The 20,531-nt window shown below is 40.0% G+C and overlaps 1 protein-coding gene across 1 annotated transcript; it reads left to right on the top strand.

The window, feature by feature from the left end:
- Positions 1 to 3,782: 3,782 nt before the first annotated feature.
- Positions 3,783 to 19,724, top strand: MED30 (mediator complex subunit 30). Its single transcript, XM_082754315.1, has 4 exons — positions 3,783 to 4,115; positions 5,322 to 5,480; positions 9,458 to 9,568; positions 19,484 to 19,724. Exons 1-4 carry the CDS (start codon positions 3,942 to 3,944, stop codon positions 19,577 to 19,579), a joined length of 540 nt encoding a protein of 179 aa, XP_082610441.1. The 5' UTR covers positions 3,783 to 3,941; the 3' UTR covers positions 19,580 to 19,724.
- The last annotated feature ends 807 nt before the right edge of the window (positions 19,725 to 20,531 follow it).

Genomic DNA, 20,531 nt, shown 5'->3' on the forward strand with positions numbered 1-20,531 from the left:
GGGGCTCCCATCTGACTTAATTTATGCCATCCTATCTAGCAGTGCTGTGGATGGCCTTGCTTTCCTGTAAATTGCTGCCTTCGCAGATCATGGAGATACTTGTTTGGGTGGGGAAACCAACAGCATGGCAAAACAAAACAAAACCAAACAAAACCAAAACAAAAACCACACACACACAAAGCAAATCCCCACTCCACCTCACCTCATCACAGTCCTTAAATGTTTCCTTTGGCCTATAAATGCAATCTTTGTTGAATTAAACCCCTCCCAGTTTTACCATCTGTGTTGGCCACAAACAAGCTAAAGAAGTTACGTGTTGTGCTGCTCTCTGTCACAGCCTGGTAACAGCAAAATCATGCCTTGCCTGTTTATTGTTGGCAAAGGTTCCAGAAAGTCCTATTATTTCTTCTTCTATCCGCACATAAACACTGACTGGGACAGGACTGAGAACGAAAGTCCTTTCCTGCTTAACACATTTCCCCCAATCCCATCTGTCACCCTCAAAGCAGCATCGAAGCACGGCTGCTAAGAAATACTGTGAGGGGACCTGGGAGCGAGCGTGCTCTTCTTTATTCAAGGAAAACAGATGATGGTCCAGGAATTCCACCAGTTCTGTTTATTTTAAAATACAGTGATTCAAATTGCCTTGCAGGCACTGACTTACAGAAAATTGTTTGAAAGAAAACAACAGTTTTCCTCTTGCCTCACTACTGAGGATTTTTGCTTTCTTGACGGAACAGAGCCATGCAGACTTCAGAGCTGCGCACAGTTTGAGTTGGAACCTCTTAAAATATAATAAAATCATAAGCCATTATTATTGTGAACATGACACTGACCTAGTTACTCTTTAAAGAGTTTTAATTACAAATTTAGTTTAAACCTCTCTTGACTAGATTACATATAGACATATGCTCTGTGTTATTATTATTATTATTTTTTTTTTTTGGTAGCTTGTCTACAACCCCATGTAGGAAGAAAGAAGAAAAGGATTTGATACTGTGTCATAGTTGGCAGAGGCTGAAGCATCCTAAGACACTGGTTGAACCGATGCCACGGAAATTGAAATGGATGCGAAAGATGGACGGCCTGATCTGGACTCCTTCCAGATGAAAGCACTTGGACCAAACTGAAGACACACAAGACAGCTTAACCATTTTATTTTAGAAAGCAAAATGTTTATTCATCTTCTCCTCATCCAAACAAACAAACAAAAAAATGTTCCTTATCTGAAAGGAGGAGATTCCTTTGTCTGGGAGTGAAAAATCAGACTTAGATGGCTCCACAAATTGGCACTGGAGAACGTGAGGCCTCCTAGCAACATTCTCCAGCACCCTCCGCACGCAGACTTGGCTCTGCATTTCCCCTGCCTACTGTAAGCGGCAGTCACACACTGCGGTATATGACGGTATCTGGAGTCTGTGTCTGGCAGCCCTGAATAGTAGGTGGTCTGAACCGCTCACTGCTCTCGGGAACTTAAGATGCCATCAGATTTGGAGCAGCAAGTTAAGCAGTGTGAACAGAGCTCTTGGGCATACAATCAAAAGAGGAAAACATTATCCTTTGTGCTCAGCTCTTGAACAGTTCTTGCATCATTTCCTTAATGTACAGTAAACCGAGATGCAAGCCCTCACATAAGCCCTTAGAAACTCTCTGGGGGCTGCTTTTCCCAAGCGTTGTCTAGCCAGACACAGTGGGATATTCTTTTCCTGTCTGAAAATATCTCCCTCATTTTTATGAGCAATTTTTTTTCAATCAGTTCAAGAAACCACTTTTGTATTTTTGATGTTCAGATTTTGTTAAAATACTTTGTAATTATTTACAATGTGCTTTGGCTAAAGGAGCATGTTGTAAAGAGTGTTTAGCCAGCAAAAAGCTTCAGTGTGGGGAAGAGTGGTGTTTCTCCTCATTAACCTGTTTCTGAGGAAAAAAAAAAGCCTTCTGCAGCAAAATGCCTCTGACAGCAAGTTTGTACGGTTCTGAGTGTTCCTTGACTGCTTTAACAAAAGGTGTGTATTATGAGTCAATTCTTTTCTTTTTTATTTATTTATTTTTTTAAACAGCGTTACAAATGCAATGCATTTTGTACAAAAGATCATTCATGACATCAGTTTTAATACAGCACAACTACAGTAAATGCCCTCTTCGGCATTTTCAGGCACTTATTGTCAAAATCGTTCTGAGTCTTAGGTAAGACCTCAATTGCAAAAAGAAATACTTTGACACTAATTTTGCTTATGAAGAAATTTGCTTTTTACTATAAAGACAGACAATAAGCAGTAGGTACTGTATAGTCTATTCATACCTATTGGTCCTCACAACCCCTGCCCAGTTTCTTCTATAGGGTGTTTCTTTTTTCTTGCACAGAAAGCATTGTCTGCTCTTTGAAACTGTACTGACTATGTTAGTGTAGCATAAGCAGAGAGGGTAGACAACACAGAAGTGTTTTATAGCCATGTAAGTACTGGGGTAGAGGAAGGTGTCTATCCTATTTTGTTTCTCTGTTAACAAGAGTACCAATGAAAGATGTAGTGATATAGATGCATAAAATTAATGTAGGTGTGTCTATGTCCAGATATACCATCTATAAACACACAACTGATAATTTATCAGTGTGACCTATCAAAATGGTATGAGCAAACCCTTGCCAGCATTAGAGAGAGAGAGAGAGAGAGCTGGGGCTGGTCAGCCTGGAGAAGAGAAGGCTCCGGGGTGACTTCATTGCAACTTTTTACTACTTGAAGGGGACTGATAAAAAAGTTGGGGAGAAACTCTTTGCTCAATCAGATAATGACAGGACAAGGGGGGATGGTTTTAAACTAAAAGAGGGGAGATTTAGATTAGAAGTTAGGAGGAAATTCTTCACTCAGAGGGTGGGATGAGGTAAAGTCTGTGGTTCTTGTCTACCTAGATTTTAGTGAAGTGCTTTGACGCTGGAGAAGAGGAGGCTCAGGGGAGACCTTATTGCTCTCTGCAGCTACCTGAAAGGAAGGTGTGGGGAGCTGGGGGTTGGCCTCTTCTCACAGTGATAGGACCAGAGGGAATGGCCTCAAGTTGCACCACGGGAGGATCAGGTTGGAAATGAGGAGACATTTCTGCTCAGAAAAGACTTTTCAGTCAGGCACTGGGACAGGTTGCCCATGGAGGTGGTGGAGTCACCGTCCCTGGGGGTGTTCAAGGAGAGGTTGGACGTGGTGCTTGGGGACATGGCTTAGTGGGTGACATTGGTGGTAGCAGGGTGGTTGGACCAGATGGTCTTGGAGGTCTTTTCCAGCCTCAATGATTCTGTGATTCTCTGAGGCTCTGGCACAGGCTGCCCAGAGAAGCTGTGGATGCCCCATCCCTGGAGGTGCTCAAGGCCAGGCTGGATGGGGCTTTGGACAGCCTGGGCTGGTGGAGGTGTCCCTGCCCATGGCAGGGGCTGGAACCGGGCAGTCTGTGAGGTGTCTCCCAGCCCGAGCCATTTTGTGACTCTGGTGCTGGACGTGCGAAGGCTCTGACCCAACTTTCCAACCCCAAAAACTGAGCTGTGAGGCTCCGGGCGGGCACACATGGGTTACGATTTATTTCTAGAATCCGGACAAACACAAAAACTGCCCCCAAAACTGCCCCAAAAACCACGAGGAGCGCCCGCAGCGCCGCCCCCTGCCCCACCCGGGGCACTCGGACCCCCCTCAGCGCCCCCTCAGCCCAACGGCCGCCCCCCGCCCCTCGCCCCGCCCCCCCCCTTTGTCGTCACTTCCTTTGCGCTTCCGGGTCCCGCCGAACGCTTCCGGCTGCGCGTTGCCAGGGCAACGCGGCCTCGGCGGGCCCCGCGCTGTGTGTGCGGCCTGGCCGCGGGCGGGGCGGCGGGGGGGAGCCCTGAGGCTTGTTATGACAGGATTAATTAATAACTGAACCGTTCCGTCTTAATTTTAAGCAGTGGGACGGGCCGGCCGGCCGAGATGTCAACCCCGCCATTGGCGGGGGCAGCGATGCCCCCCGGGGCCTTCTCCGGGGCGCAGGCCCAGGCGGCGCGGGAGGTGAACACGGCGTCGCTGTGCCGCATCGGGCAGGAGACGGTGCAGGACATCGTGTTCCGAACCATGGAGATCTTCCAGCTCCTCAGGAACATGCAGGTCAGGCGGCTGCTGCCGGGGTCGCGTGGTTTAGGGGTACTCAGTTCCCTTGCTACCAAGTGTGTGTGCTTGGAGATAGCTAAGGGTATTAGCATACATAACTAGATCGCAGTGGGGTTCAAGTTGGAAATGAGGAGACATTTCTGCTCAGAAAGAGCAGTCAGGCACTGGGACGGGTTGCCCAGGGAGGTGGTGGAGTCCCCGTCCCTGGGGGTGTTCAAGGAAAGGTTGGACGTGGTGCTTGGGGACATGGGTTAGTGGTGACATTGGTGGTAGGGGATGGTTGGACCAGATGATCTCGGAGAGCTGTTCTAACCCTAATGATTCTACAATCATAGCACTTTGAAAAGAGAGTGGTGGTTGGAGCAGTGTGTGCTGCTCTGAGCACATTTATTTGCCACTGTATATTGAGGGAACATGGAGAATGTTCAGAAATGTTTCTTATTTTTGCCCCTAGTAAATGTGCTCTAAATACACTTAGTGTTTGTGTTTTCCTTTAAAAACAGAAAAGCATATTTATATGCCATTTACTTTTCTGTGTTTTTATTAACCTCTGGGGAGTCATTTTAGAGGAATTGTCATTGATCAGTGATTTCATTCGTCTATAATGTTTTCCACTTAAAACTTTGTGACATTCTTTTTGTTATTAAAGTGGACGAAACCCTTATTGTGGTTACTTACTGAGAAAACGTACAAACATGTCATGTTTCTCTGTTGAAAGCAGAAGTGCTTGCACTCAGCCTCAGAGATAAATGTGCAAGTGATCACTGCTGTTCCCTATGTATCTTCATGTCTTTGGAAGTTTCCTTTTGTAATTATTTTAGGTACACATAAGTATTTGCTTTGATTGTTTGAATTGTGACCAGATATTGAATTGTTTCTTCACACAGAGTGTAATACTCAGGTAACAACAATGCTTAAATATTTTGAAGGCAGTCATTTAAAGTTCCAGAGGGCCTGATAGTGACCAAAATGAAGAATACATGAAGCTCTTTGAGAACAGTGATTTGGTACATGAGATGTGCAGACAAAATACAGAACTGTACCAAAAAAAAACAAGAGAAATTTCAGTCATTTTTATGGTAATAATGTGATTATCTTATTTTAAAATGTACAAAAAACCCCTCAAATTTATTTTCAGTTTATTTAACTTCTATGAGAGAAACTTAAATGTTTTAAATGTTTTTGGGTTTTGTTTCCTTTAAGTTACCAAATGGTGTTACTTATCACACTGGAACGTATCAAGACAGACTGGGAAAGCTGCAGGAACACCTCCGCCAGCTATCCATCCTCTTCAGGAAACTGAGATTAGTCTATGACAAATGTAATGAAAACTGTGCTGGGCTCGATCCCGTTCCCATCGAAGTAAGTACCTTTCTGTATGTACAAATAACAACTCAGAGTCACCGCGCTGTGTTTCGCATGTCATCCCTTCTCATGGGTTGCAGCAGGCTTGGAGCAAACAGGTTTGAAGTGAGACTGGAATTCTTCCGTGGACTGAACTCTGTTTATTGTTAGGAGCTGTTTGAAAGATGGAGATGTCAGTGTGAAAGTTCCAGCAATTCTTACCAGTTGGAAGTGGTACAATTTTGAAATCAAATTTCATTTAAAATTGTAGCCTTTTTTCTCAGGCCTCTTTGTCCATTCACAGATTTGTTTCCCCTTGGAAAAAAAGGGTCAAAATGTTTTTTTTAAGAGGTTGGTTTAGTCTGCTTTAAGCCCTCACCTGCTTTCCTGGTGGCCCGAGTAATGAGGATTATTTTTCCCTTGCTCTGCCCATCAGCCTGTGTCTTCACAGTTTCCTCACCTAGCTATCATTAACCTTCTGAGCCAATGTGAACCAGATCTGAAAGTGCTGTGGTGGTGGAAAAGTTAACAGCATAATGCGTAAGTAGGATTGGGCAAAGGTTTTTCCTAATAAAAATGCTTTTCCTAGTAAAATCAGAATTTGTTCCCCCCCCCGGCATAAGATGTTTATGGTTCCTAGTAATACTCTTAAAGCCTGTTTTATGATCTGAGTTCTTACAGCTCTTTATCAGCCAAAACTGTGAATTCCTTTAACTGCTGGCCCCTGGACTTAGAGGCTACTGTATTGACTTCTGATCGCCAACTGAGTTTCAATCGTTTAAACTTCATGTTTTGTATTTGAGTCCCTTCACTACATACCCTATTATTAATAATGTCCATAATTAAGTCCATTCTGTGCAGACTGTTCTAGACTATCTCCTTGTCAGCAGTCACTGCTGTGTGTTTCAGAGAAACTATGGGGATACCTTACAACAAGTGAGGGAGTGAGATAACTTGTCCTTGAAAACTAACCAAATGAACAAAACACCCCACACCTTTTTCATGCTTTGTTAGAATTGACTTGTGTGCAAAAGCTTAATAGTTGTTATCCTCTTTAGAGGCTTTTGACCTGTCTTATTTTCACATGTGGTTGGGATATGCTGGGGTTGCTCTTTTCATTTTTTATTTTCCCCAATTACCAGGATGAAAAGGAATCTCCACAGAGAAAATGAGAAGTCCCTTTAAGCCTTTATGTTATAAGGTCTCGTAGATAACCTTATGCACAGCAGAGTTTTTCTATCAACAGTTGGACGACTTCTTTTTCCTTTTATCTACTTGGTCTTTGCTGCTCTGAAGCTAATGCCCGATTCCTCATGTTTTATGAGTTAGGGTGAATGAAAGTTTCACATCGTTTATCTTGATCTGATTTCTTAAATTTCTGTTTCAGCTTTTAAGTGATAGTCTCAATCATATTGTTTAATGACTGACATTCTAACCTTATCTTTGAAGAATATCAACAAATTTCCTCTTTAATCAGTCAAATTATTTAATGGCTTTTTCCTTTCACTTAACTGATTCCTGACTCACTAGTGGAATAGATGTATGCTGCTCTTCCTTACTTTTTTTCCAGTTATTAACCTTCTTATGATACTACAGTGAACAAGACAATTATTCTGTGCCTCCCTGTCTAATTCTTTAGCAGTCAGTGTCTGACAATACTTATGTGCAATGCCTTTGTACTGATCCTTTTGTCCTGTAGTTTTGAACTTTTGTTTAGCTTTTGTTGCTTACGCTCATGAGCGTAATATATAAATCCATATTTCCTTGACCTGTCTTTTTCCTTTACATTTCCAATGTATCTTTGCATATGGTGGCACAGGACAAGGTGGAAGAGCTTTAAACTAGAAGAGGGTAGGTATAGATTAGGTATTAGGAGGAAGTTCTTCACTCAGAGGGTGGAGAGGCCGTGGCACAGGCTGTCCAGAGAAGCTGTGGATGCCCCATCCCTGGAGATGTTCAAGGCCAGGCTGGATGGGGCCTTGGGCAACCTGGGCTGGTGGGAGGTGTCCCCGCCTATGGCAGGGGGTTGGATCTGGGTGGGCTTTAAGGTCTCTTCCCACCCAAGCTGTTCTATGATATGCAGCTAATCAGTGTCAGTGTTTGTCACTGCACTTCTTCCTGAGTAGTCTATAATAACTGCAAAATTAGGTACCTGCTTCAACCATTGGTTTAAGGTATGTTACTGTAACTCTTATACGCTATGTGATAGCAGGCATATAGATTTTTCTGCACATTATCCATTTTACTGCAGATGGTGTGCAGGAGTTTGCTGTTTAATGTAGATATCCCAAGGCAAGCCCTCTGTCCAGGCTATAAAACTTAGTTTTACGTTACACCTTTCACAACCTACATGAGGTATCTCCACCTTGAGAAACTACCTAAAACATTTGTTTGTTTTCTCTCTCGTTTATTTCCTATTTGCTTCTTGTTTATAGCAAGGAATTCTGTCCTTACATTCTATCAATAACATCAGTGCCTACTAATATTCCTTAGTCTATTATTATTGATATTAAAATGTTGTATTTCTTTCACTAATATGTGCTATTAGTTTAATAGGTATTCTTATCAACTTCCTTTTAGCCAGCATAACAAGTTACGAGATTACTGTGAAGCCGATCTCGTTACAGAATTCCCTCTCTAGAGAGAACTGTCTTATTTGCGTGTTAATTGTAGTTCTTTGTTTGAATTCCTAGCTTTTCTGGTAGATGGGAGGCTTTTAGGGGATAACATTCCGTCTGCTCTGGATGTATGTTATTTTTCCATAAGTGAGAGAAGGAGCTTTTTGCAAGAGTACATACTGGCTACACTACTTTTGCTTTATAGTATGGAGATGCAACAAGTTGTAAGCCTTTACCAAGTTTTCATGACACAGCTTAGTATGGTACTTTTTGTCCATTTTGAGGAGCTTAACAAGAATGGTCCGCAAAAAGCACGTGTAGAAGAGAATTCAATTTTCAGTGACTTATGTCAAAGTAAGTTTTCAGAATGCTGAAGGTCACAGCTGAAGGCTTCATAATACTACACCTCAACTTAAGCAACAAGTTCACATGTATTTGATGAGCAACCCATCCCCTGGCTTTTGGGCTAATGTCTTCTTGGTCATTTGCATGAATTACTTGTCTTTCGTTTGTCTGTAATACATACATATGTGAACAAGGGTGTAATTTTGCTGTCAATTTTAGCTTCTTTCAGTTCAGGACAGAAAAATCAACCTTCGACTGTAGACTTTGACTATGTATGTTACGTATAAAATGTTACAGCTTGTAATTATTTTTTGAATAAGATGCTAGCTTGGGAATGTTTTGACACAAAGCATGTGTTTGTTTTGTATCTAGTTCATTTACTGATCCTTCAGTTTTGTTGTTATGGAAAGGAATGTACATTAGTATTCATTTAAAAATCCTTTATCAAAGGTTGGCTTTGTAGAACCTTACAAAAAAGACAGTGTGTTATGTGCTTGAGGAGATCCCAGTGGAAAATCCGTACGGAGAAACTCCTATTAGGTAACTGTGAGCCTGGTTTCAAGAACAGCCAAGCAGACACCCACTAAAACATCAAGTCATAATTCGGGTATTAACTGAGTAGTTAATCTCCATGTGTAAAGTCAGTCATAAATTATGTTTTCTACATCACTGAAATACTTGATAGTAATGATAAGTTCATCTTTGTGTTATTTCATGGTGCAGAACAGTAAATTTTAAAAAGGAAGTCTATAGAGTTCAAGAATACAAATATCATCTGTGATTAACATCTTAAAAAGCTCACACTGGGTTATGCCTGCACTTGAGAGATGACTTAGGTCTAGGCCTTTGGTTTGGAGGTGATGAAGAAAGATTTTCTCCATTCCTTTCCTTTCAGGAAGTTTGAGCCTTTGGAGAAAATATTAGTAATTTATACATCTCCGGTTTTCATTTTTTTTCTCTCATCCTTTTTCCCCCCACACTTTTTTTTTTTTTTTTTTTTTTTCTTAAAGCTGATGTTTCTTGTCTTCGCAGCAACTAATTCCATATGTTGAAGAAGATGGCTCCAAGCACGATGATCGTGGTGCCGCTAGTCAGCTTCGTTTTGCTAGTGAAGAGAGAAGGGAAATCATGGAGGTAAATAAGGTAAGAAAATTGAAATTGATTTAGATAAAACAGAAAATGTCACTGTCATTGGAAAGCTTGGATTTCTAGACTGGATTTCTAGACTAAAGGCTGCATGCGTGATGACTAGCATAAAATTTCTTGCATATAACTTTCAGAATTACCATTGGTAAACAGATTATTTTAGCTATAGCTCTGGCTGTAGATTTTAGATAACAGCTTTAACTTGTGACTCTTTTTAAAACAATACACCATTTCAGAAGACTATATATATTGAGGTTATGGTTAGCCCACTAGATGTTGGTAGTTCAGATCGTAGAATCACAGAATGGCTCAGGTTAGAAGGGATCTTAAAGACCACCCAGTTCCACCCCCTCATCATGGGCAGGGACACCTCCTACCAACCCAGGTTGCCCAAAGCCCCATCCAGCCTGGCCCTGAGCACCTCCAGGGACGGGGCATCCACAGCTTCTCTGGGCAGCCTGTGGCACGACCTCACCAGCTTCATGGAGTTAGAGTTAAGGTGCCTGTTGAACTTACTTCACTCCAAAACTTGTATTGTGCAAGTGCATGAAAATGATTATTAAACATCAGATATGAAAATATTATTACAATATGTGTTGGTAGAGAATTTTCAGGGCTACTTTTTATATTTTGTCAGTTCAGGAAAGAACGTTTCTTTTGTTAAGTACAACATTCATTGAATCTTGACACATTCAGAAAAAAATGTGCCATAAATGAGAAAGATGCTGTTAAATTTTCATTTTGAATGGCAATTTACATTTGAGTACAATTACTAAAGATGAATTCAAATCTAAAAATAAATATTCTATAGTAAATGCTAATATAATATTGAGATTAAAAATAAGTAGCATTACCAGACCACAATATTGAGCAGTGTTCCTTCAGTCTGTAAAGTACAAAGACAGGATTTTCTAAATATTTGTGTAGCTGTAATAATCTGTAAATGCTTGTTAAAAAGCAGGCATAATCTACAAAAACAACAGAAGAAAGGAAGTGAATGTCTAAAATAAATCTTCTTGCAGAGAATAATTGGTGGATTTTTGTCTTTTAAAATATTTCCAATATTTTCATTTGTCTTCAACAATTAGAGATGTACCATTTTTTTTTTTTATAACTTGTTCAGAAAAATTCATGCATATGGTACAAGCAAAAATGGGGACTGTGAATTAGAGAAAAGCAGTTGTCAGCTTCGCTGTTGTATTCTTTCTGCTGGGTGCTGATGTAGCAAGGTTGTATATATTATATTGTATGTAATGTTATACTGTGAATTTATGCACATTCATTTGCAATATTTAAGTGCTAATAAGTTTAACTGTCCATATTTGCTGTGTTTTTGATAGTTTTATGACATGTTTTTGCCCTTGTTGTTGTACTTGTATGCTAATGTGTTTTTAAACCTCCTTGGTGTGATCTTGTGAAAAGAATTTCATAAATGTTTATGATGAGCTTTAAATCTTGAAAAGGTTGATGGGGTTACAGGAGCATTAGTGGCAAATCTGCGATTAAGAATGTATTCAAACAGGCACTTAAATCTGGTCTGAAATCCTCTATTTACACTTTAATGCCTCACATTAAATGCCTAACACCGGATTTTCAACAGTAAATTTTCAGAAGATAGTTGAACTTTCTGTGGTGTTTTTGTAGACAAATAGTATGTGCTGCAACAGAAATTTAAAGTGCTTGTTTTTGAAACTGCACTGATTTCACCAATTTTTTTTTCTTTATTTTGTGTTTCTCCAATTTCCAAGACCAAATTTTAGTCCATTACAGAACAGGAAGTGTTTTACTTTTCACGACTAGAAAGGAAACAATTCATATTTTTGCAAAGAAAATGTGGTAGGATCAGGTTAATTGATCTAATTTCTGTCTCTGGCTGCTAGACTTAAATAGCCCTCTCTGTTTCTTAACAGGCAGGCACTCCTGACAGCTTTTCAGTCCCCTGCAATATGTGACATCCATCTCCAGTTCAGTTTTCCTTAGTTTCTTTCAGCAAAATTTCAGTAATATAAAATGTTGATGAAAATACTGTGACAGCGAAACAAGTGTGTCAGGTGAAGAAGCTTTTTATATTCTTCACCTACTGTCTTTTCTCCCTGAAGCTGCTTGTCCCGCTCTCGGCTCACCCTGGTTGCTGTGATAGGCAGTTGCCTTTTCAGTCTTTCATGCTGCTGGTATCAAAAAAGCATTATTGCCTAACCCATCTGAATTCTTGGACCTTCAGAGCACAGGCCGCTTAATTTTGTCCTTCTTGCTTTGACTTCCCAGCCCGTCTGATCTCTTTGGTGGCCCTGTGCGTGTATGAAAGACACTCCCCTGCAGTTGGAAGCACAAAGGACATGAGTAGATCATATAAAGCCTCGTGCTTCATGTGTTCTCACACAGAGACGTGCCTCCTTCCAGGAACCACTGACTTGAAACATAACAGCTCTGCTTTGCTCCAGCAGTTGTTCAGAGGAGGTGGGGGGATCATTGTGTGCTGCCTTTACTGGCTCCCTCCTGGGGCAGAAGAACCTGTTGATGCAGCAGTATTCTAAAATACTGCAGTAGCTTCTGATACCAGTCTGCTGTATAGTGACATCTTATTTATTCAGCTGCATTAGGCTTACATTTTAGGTCAGAAAGTTTAATGCCCCGGCCTTGGCTACGAAGTCCCTGTCCATTAATTAAAAATATAGATCAGTTTACGAGGTAATGAATTTCTGTCCTAGCAATTCAATAATATCCAGCAACCATAACTTTAAATGGAGCCTATTAGGCTTAAATCAAAAGGGACTTTTGCCATACAAGCAGTTACTAAACAGAATGCTTGTAAGTGTGCACCGCTATTAGAAGGAGAAAACAACACAAAACCAAAGCAAAACAAAAAGCTGTTCAGTCAGCACTAACTGGCTCTGCCTTTTGTGTGAAACAGTTCTTTCCTGTTCTTCCCAAAATTGTTGCTTATTCCTTTTATCGGTATTTGCTTTCCAGAGCTGTAAACTGATGAGATGTTTCACTCTTTTTTTCTATAATAAATAATTTACTGTTCCAGAACCAGATTAGTTGTTGCATTGGTCTACTAATCCAAGTCCTGCAAGCTTTTATTGAAGATAATTATTATTTGCAACAATTGGCAGGTGTTAAAAAAATTTACTCAATTGTCTTCATATCTGTAGATAATCTTCTACCTACAGTTGTAGGCAAGTACAGCATCATCTGTAATATTTTCAAGATGTCAGGCTCAGGTCTTGTAGTACATTTAAAAGGACTTAAAACAGAAAATCAAATCTCAGAATGCTGTAATCTCTGTTGCTGCATTTTCTTTACTGGTTGATTTTAGAAATGGAGCAAATACAGGTGTGTTTTTTTCAGATGCTGCAGGTCTGGTTTCAAATGAGCACATAGGAAAACCATTGCGTAATTAGTAGTCTCAGTACATTTGTCTGAAAATGAAAAAGATGTGAAAATAGTACTGACACATTGCAGGTAGCCCTTCTGAAAATAATCGGATTTGATACCCTTAATGAATCTTTGCTAAGTAGTTAACAGTGATCTTGCTAAGGGGGGAGGAGACAATTTACAGGCTTCTGAGTTAAGTTGTTATGAATTTACCTGAGGGCTTTTTTGGTAACAAAACTATTGTGCGCTGGAGCTGATGTTGTTTTGTGAAGTAGTCCTTAAAATAACAGCAATTCACAACTAGGCTTTCTTTTCAGGAAATAACTTTGCCTGAAAACTACTTTTTTTTTTTCTTTTAATGCTGTGAACTTGCGTTCTTTTAAAGCTATCCTCACTGTATTTGCATGTATTTTTAATTTGTTTTGTATTTGTAGAATCCTTTTCACCCCAAATACAAATGCACAGCAAGAAACCCTTCAGTGAGAGAGGAAGAATTGTTTACTTGGGCACCTGCACATTAATCTGCACAGGGCACAATTCCATGCTGGTTTGGGCACGCAAACTGCCTGTCTGCAAGGATGGTATCCTAGAAGAATTTAGGCTCAGTGGGAGGTCTGGAGATTAGCTAATTCAACCCCCAGCTCAAAGCAGGGCCAGCTATTAGATACAGTTACTCTGGGGCATATCCAGTAGCATTATAAATACCTGTCCACTGCCCCTCATCCTTTTGCTGTGCACATCCAAGAAGAGTCTAGCTTTGTCTTTTCTATAATCTGCATTAAGTAGCTGAAGACAGCATCAAGGCCCCGCCTTAGCCCTCTCTGCTTGAGACTGAACAAATATCAAGCTCAGCTTCTCATGCCGTGTGCCTATAAATCATCTTGGTGGCCTTCCACTCTTCTTTCTCCAGAATGTTAATGCCTTCTGTGTAGACCCAAATTTGACAATCATTCTGCAGAGCCAAAGAGAGGTGAATAAGTGATATAACATGTCCTGATACCTAGACTCTTTTTAGTATAGTGCAATGTTAGGCAAAAGGATCCACTGCTGAATCACATTCAGTGTGCCAGAAAGTTTAAAAAGGATCCTCAGACCAAAGCTGCTTTGTATTCAGTCAGCCCTCACCCTGTACTGTTGTTGTAGGAGTTTCTTCTTTTTCAGGTGTGGGGCGTTGCCCTTTGCTTTTGTTGAAGTTCCTGAGGAGCTGTGCATCAGCCTGCCCCTCCCACCTGTTGAGCTCCCTCTGAATCGGACATCCTAGCACTGAGCATATTGACCGCTTCCCCCAGTTGGGTATTGCCCACAAACTTGATACGGTGATTAGGTCGTTAAGTGTGAATAGGTAATTAATGAGAACATTAGGAGTACTGGCCCTGCTGTCAATCCTGAGAACCACCACGAGTAACTGACTGCCACTTGGACTTAACACTGCTGATCACAACACTTAGGAGTTCAGTAGTCTTGGTGGAAAACTGGCTTCCTTATAATCTACCTATCCAAACCACATCCCTCCAGTTTGGCTACAGTGATACTGTGAGAGTGCGTGTGTCAAAAGCCCTACTGATGTCTAAGCAAAGAAATTCCTTGCTCTCCCCTTGGCCACGTAACATTAGATAAAATAAAATTCGAGGAATTCTGGCTTATCCGTATTTATCCATAGTCTTCTTGTGACTTATTTTGATGTCTATAAGTTGGCATTACACATCCGTGTGGTTTTTCGTGATAAGAATGGGAGTGTAACACCAAGGAATGTGGTGGAGAAGCACCTCCTTGGGAACGGATAATTTCATTAAAAGTTACTTTGCTTACAGGGTAAGCGTAACGAAATAAGGCCTCAGGCTTCATCGCTGAATAATGAATAATTACTGCAAAGGAAACATTCAACTATTTGAATGAACACTTCTCTATTCCTCTTTGAGCAACAGAGCAGTGGATACATTAATTTGCTGCCTGGCTTAGTGTGTGTAAAGTACTGAGCATGTAGTGGAGCACAGGCTGCCACTGGTGCCTCTGCCTTTTTCAGGCAGATGAGCAGTCTCCTTCCACCCTGTATGGCTTGGAGAGAGGCAGAAAACTCAATCTCTCATTTCCGTAAGGATAAAACAGCTGTCTGTGAGCAGCCTATGATCAGGAAAAGCTGTAGTTAATGAACAATGAATATATTTAATTGTCCAGCAGTTACTGTTTCAGTAATTAATACTTTTTTAACCACTTTAAAAAAATAGCTGGATGTGCGAACTTGTTATGATGGAAAGCACGCCTTGGTATACCTTGAGTAGCCATAATTTACTGTCACCTGGCAGCTACAAGAGTTTGAGCAAAGTACTGATGCATTTTTCTCTATCACTTTTTTTCTGTTCTGTGCACGTAACATTGCAAGTCTTTTGACTATAAATCTGAAGAAAAAAAAAAAGTTTTCCCACCTCCTCACTTCAGAGATTGCATTATGAAGGAGTCATTTAAAAAAAGAACAGTATAAATTGCCAGGGCAGGCTGTACTTGTTCTCACCTATCATAAACATTGCTTCTATAAAAATTTCTTCTTTTTGACTTGCATGAAAAAGCAGAGGCTGTTGTCATCTTGATAAGACTTTCAACAATGATTTCATACAGTAATTTAATGGTCAGAAGTAGAGGAATACTCATGAAGAAGAAGAGGATACAAGTTCTCCCAATAGTAGGGTGGTATTCAACAAAGTAAACACACTTATTTCTAAATCTGAGAGTTATGCAAGTAAAGATATTACTATGATTAACATTTAATGCTCTGTTAAGTTGGATATACTTCTGGACACTGTTGCAGGTCTTGAACAGAGCAGATATAAAGTATAGCTGGCACAGAATTCATCAGAATGATTTTTTTGTTTGTTTGTTTAAGCAGAAGAGGTATCCTTAAAACATAGGCACATACCTTTGATGTATTTTTACAAGCATCAGCTGGAATGTAATCTGACTCTTCCACAGTTTACACTATTGTCTTTGCTTGAAGAAGAGAATTTTAACAAATAGATTGAGTGCAGAATGACTCATGGTGATGTTTAGGTTTTAAAATCTGAAAGATAACCAAGCTTAATATGAGGAAAGAGATGGATCAGTGCGCAAAGGGAAGTTTTGATACATGTCTGATAGAAGGCTGCAGATTAGTCTAGCCAGCCCTGATTTCAAATGAAATGAAAGTGGACCAAAAATGAATTTAAGTCAAAAATTGATTTCAAAGTTGAAATTACTGTGTCCTGAATCCAAACCTGTATGAAACATGTCAAGTTGTTTATTGTGAGTTCCTTGAAAGATGGGTGTTGTCTGGATGTGTATGATGGTTCTCCCTCTTTGTTTCACTTACCACTTCTTGTGCTTACGTGTGTGTTTTTGCAATTGCCCTACCTGACCTGAGCCTCCTAAGGTCTGTTTGGTTGCTGAAGAGTGCAGTCCTTTCCAGGTGCCTCATGCTGGTACTAATATTTGCAGCGCCAGTCAAAGTGGAGAGGTAATCACACTGAAAATCAGTATCACCACAGAAACCCCCTCAGGACTGTTTTTTCAGGCAGATCACCTTTATGTTAGAGGGGGAACAACAGGGTCATAGGATATCCCAAGTAGGAAAGGACCCACAAGGATAATTGAGCTCAACTCCACGCAGGACCACCCAAAAATCAGACCCTGTGTCTGAGAGCGTTGTCCAAACACTTCTTGAACTCCGGCAGGCTCGGTGCTGTGACCACTGCCCTGGGCAGCCTGTCCCAGAGCCCAGACACTTCTCAGTGAAGAACCTTTTCTTGATATCCAATCTGAAATCTGCCTGTCAGATACAAGGTGAATTTAGATCAGTTAAACTCATTATAAACTGCCTCATACATTTCTTCTGTACCATCTTAAAACAGATAAAGACAGAAGCTGCGGTATATATGTAGGATGATGCACCTTTTCTTGTTTCATACAGCCATTAACCCTGAGAAGTGGTCCAGAGTTCAACTAAGTCATTTCAGGAGAAGGAGAAAAGAGTGGGAGACAACTTGCAAGCAATCTGTTCAAATAAAAATTTGTCTTCACCGCAGAAGCTTCTTACAGAACTTGCCTGATTCCTGAGAGGGCCATTTCACCTCTCTTCCCAAGGCTAATTTGAGATGTTCTCACTGGTTCAGCAGAACCTTAAGCAGAGGCCAGCACTGCCAGTGGCACAGAAGTTAGCAATTTTGTAGTAGTTTGTGGTGTGGATCCCGCTGTCGAAGACCGGTAACAAAGATCAGTAGATGCATTTCAGCTAGGGTACCGTGCTCTTTCCTCCTCCCCATTTATTCTTTCTACAGTCTTGCAGTCTAGACGTGGTGCTTCATCTTAGTTTTTTTTTTTTCCTGTCTCTGAAAAAAGTAGAATAGAAGAGCTAAGAAAATAAAGCACCAAATAAAAGGACCTAAAATTATCTTCATGCAGATACGGTGAAATTGTATACTACTTCTCTTTACAGACACTTTGAAAACAAATGAAATCCAATTTGAAGTTTCCCTTGTCTAGCACGGAGCAAAGATCAAGTAATTTACTATTTCCTAACAGTTGCACAAGAAATGAAAATAATTGTCTTACAGAATGAGTCTTCTGGGCGTAACTTATGTAAAGTTCATATCAGCATATCTACATAAAAATAGGTAAGAGTACAATTAGAAGGGGATGGAGAGAGAACACAATCTGCAATACCGAAGGTTAATGGTGCTTCTTTCTACCTGTGACTCAAATAATCATTGCTGATTGTTCAGCGCTCATTTCTATTGATGAAGGCTTTGAAAAATAGTGAAATGATGTGCCCTCAGTATCAGTGAGTGGCAGCCTGCATTAAACCAGTGGTTTTGATGCAGCGTTCACTGATTTCTCTGAAACTGAATGTTAAGGATGGCAAACAGAAATATTTTTAAAAATGTCACGGGTATGAAAGTGCTTGTTTATCTCATCCCTCTCGTGCTTTCTGAAGCATCGATGTGTTATGTCATTGGCTTTAGAGGGAGACAAAATTCTGTCATTTGGATGTTGTCATAGGTACGTGCTTCTCAGTTGTCTTCTTGTCTTTAGGAGCTGGATTTGTGCTAGTGAAGTCTTGAATTAGCAACTAGAAAAGAAGGATTAGATAAATGCACGGTTACCTTTAAAATAGTTGTTAGTCTGTCAAATGCTTGGTTAGAACTCCCAAATTAGTGCACGTGAACTGACCTACATCTGTCTTACCTGCTTCTCAGGAGTCTGAAATTGAATGTAGTCTCTGTTTGCTTCCAGGGAACATGTTCACCAAAGTCAGTGTTCAGGGATGTTCCCTTTCTCAATTACTGTTTTAGTGAAGACCATTTTTACAGGTCTGAAGTGAATAGGCTTCCTTTTTTTTCTTTTTTTCTGGACTTCTTTTCCATCTGACTACCCTGCCATCTCAAAACTATTGCTATGTTGTTCACATCAAAATTCAGGACTGATTTTCAGCCTACTGCTTTTTTTGTTGCCTTTTTTTTTTTTTTTTTTTTTTTTTTATCACCGTTACAGTTACTTTTATGACATTACTGATCCCAGTTATTCTTTTAATGTGTTGCCATTTGTGTAGTGCAGAAGAACAAAGTTATGTCAAACCTGAAACATTTTGAATGGTAGCAAGTCTTTCCGGCACTTTGGCTTTACTTGGAACTCTGGACTTCCCTTATGAATAAGTAGTTTGATCTCTGATGTGAGAAGGCTGACATCTTATCAAATTTGAATGAAATGAAGGGCCAAGGTTTGTTGTTAACAATACACAGTAACTTAGTTCTTGACAGCTTTGATTTGAGCAGGAAAATGAATAAATCAGACAATAAATATGTGTATTATAGCAGAACATGAAAGGTAAGGGAGATTCTGCAGTGCCTTAATGCGTTGATCTTTCTTCTGTAGAGACATAATTTTTATGTTCTGGTTACTCACCCAAATAAAGGTGAGTTTGCTGCTCTGTCAAATGCTTTTTCTGTTTCTAAAAGCCATTACCCAGTTTTAAAGAATTCAGAATTCAGCATATGTGGGAATACAGGATTGCTTAGCACATGAGGATTGACCCACATAGGTAGAAGGGCTAGAAAAGCTTGATTGGCTCTCTCTCTGCTTTGTGCTTTCTTCAGACTTTGACTGTTAATACCTCGCTTTTCTGAGCATGCAACTTACACAACATATATTAACATAAATTTCCCTGTTCCCTGACCTCTTTTGGTCTGAATTTTCAATTCCTTCTCCCTACGTAACGTGCTGTCTTTTTGACTTTGGTAAGAGAGTGCCAACCCCAACTTGTTGAAAGGATCGAGTGTTTTGATACTAAGACTGCTGTGAAAAGAAACAGCATTCCCTCTCTAGCGAAGTTCATTAGTCTTGCTTGTATTTTGAGATTGTACTTTAAAGATGATGTATTATCCCACCAACACTGCACACAGACAGCTGGGAAAAAAGATACATGTAGCATTTCATAACACTTTTTTTTTGTATTTCCGAGTGTACTATTTCAACTAATCACAAAAATCTTCTCATAAAATCTTCCCACAGAAACTGAAACAGAAGAATCAGCAGCTGAAGCAGATCATGGATCAGTTACGGAATCTCATTTGGGACATAAATGCCATGTTGGCAATGCGGAACTGAACAAAGAGAACGGAACTTTGTAATTGGAAAAGATACAAATTTGTTTGGATATGCTTAATTTTACTTTACAATTTTTTTCCTACAACCATATTGAAGCAATACGGTTGAAACATCTTCAACATTAAAATATTTTTTCTGTGATAAATGGTGTTGGCTTTGTTTTTACAAAAGATTCATGTTACAGCTTGTACCTGAGTGATTCGCTTAGGGTGAATATAATAAATTTTGTAATTTATGGTAATGATTTGGATTGCTATGCAAGTTGGGACTATATAAATGAAGTGTTTCAGGATGTTTTATAATACATTGAAATACACTGCTTTTAAAATCTGCATGCTGCTCTGCAGTGCAAACCACATCTCCAGAGAGGAAAAGAGAAAATAGAGAATAGAGAAATACAATAGAGAAAAATAGCTCCAGTAAGCTACAGGACTGAAATAAGTGATCAAATATTAGGATGGTCTGTGTTTTTCTGTTGTAGGAACAGAAATTATAGGCTACTATGCCTCCTAAATTCATCTTATCCCATAGCCTGTTACTGCATGCTTCTGGTATTGGGTGCATTGGAGCAAAATTCAAAAGCTACGTAAAACTACCCTGATTTTCTCATGGATATAATTAAGTCATTTTAAATGAAGCCTGTATATAGTCTCAAACCTTAACTTCTTCTGTATGTTACCATTTCTTGAGTACTGCTCCTAATATTGTCAGGTCTAATATTCATATGGCATTCTGTGTGGTTGGAATGCATTTGTTTACTAAATTACACTGAGTAAAATTTTCATTAATCCTTTTCCTATGTCTTCCAGTCCCCAGAAACATTGACATGTACATGCAGTTCATTATCTTCAGTTAGTCATCAGCCATCATCTTTCTTTGTACTGCCTTTGGTATTCCTCACGGTTTCCACTAGCCTAGAATATATTCTTATTTTCTATTATCCATAGATGCT

The sequence above is a fragment of the Aythya marila genome (genome assembly GCF_965140915.1).
Source record: "Aythya marila genome assembly, chromosome: 2".
NCBI lineage: Eukaryota > Metazoa > Chordata > Aves > Anseriformes > Anatidae > Aythya > Aythya marila.

Excerpts from the sequence above, each read along its gene's own strand:
- MED30 (XM_082754315.1), top strand. The coding sequence starts at position 3,942 with ATGTCAACCCCGCCATTGGCGGGGGCAGCGATGCCCCCCGGGGCCTTC. Across the intron at positions 4,116-5,321 it reads AGCTCCTCAGGAACATGCAG|TTACCAAATGGTGTTACTTA; the intron begins GTCAGGCGGCTG and ends GTTTCCTTTAAG. Across the intron at positions 5,481-9,457 it reads TCGATCCCGTTCCCATCGAA|CAACTAATTCCATATGTTGA; the intron begins GTAAGTACCTTT and ends TTGTCTTCGCAG.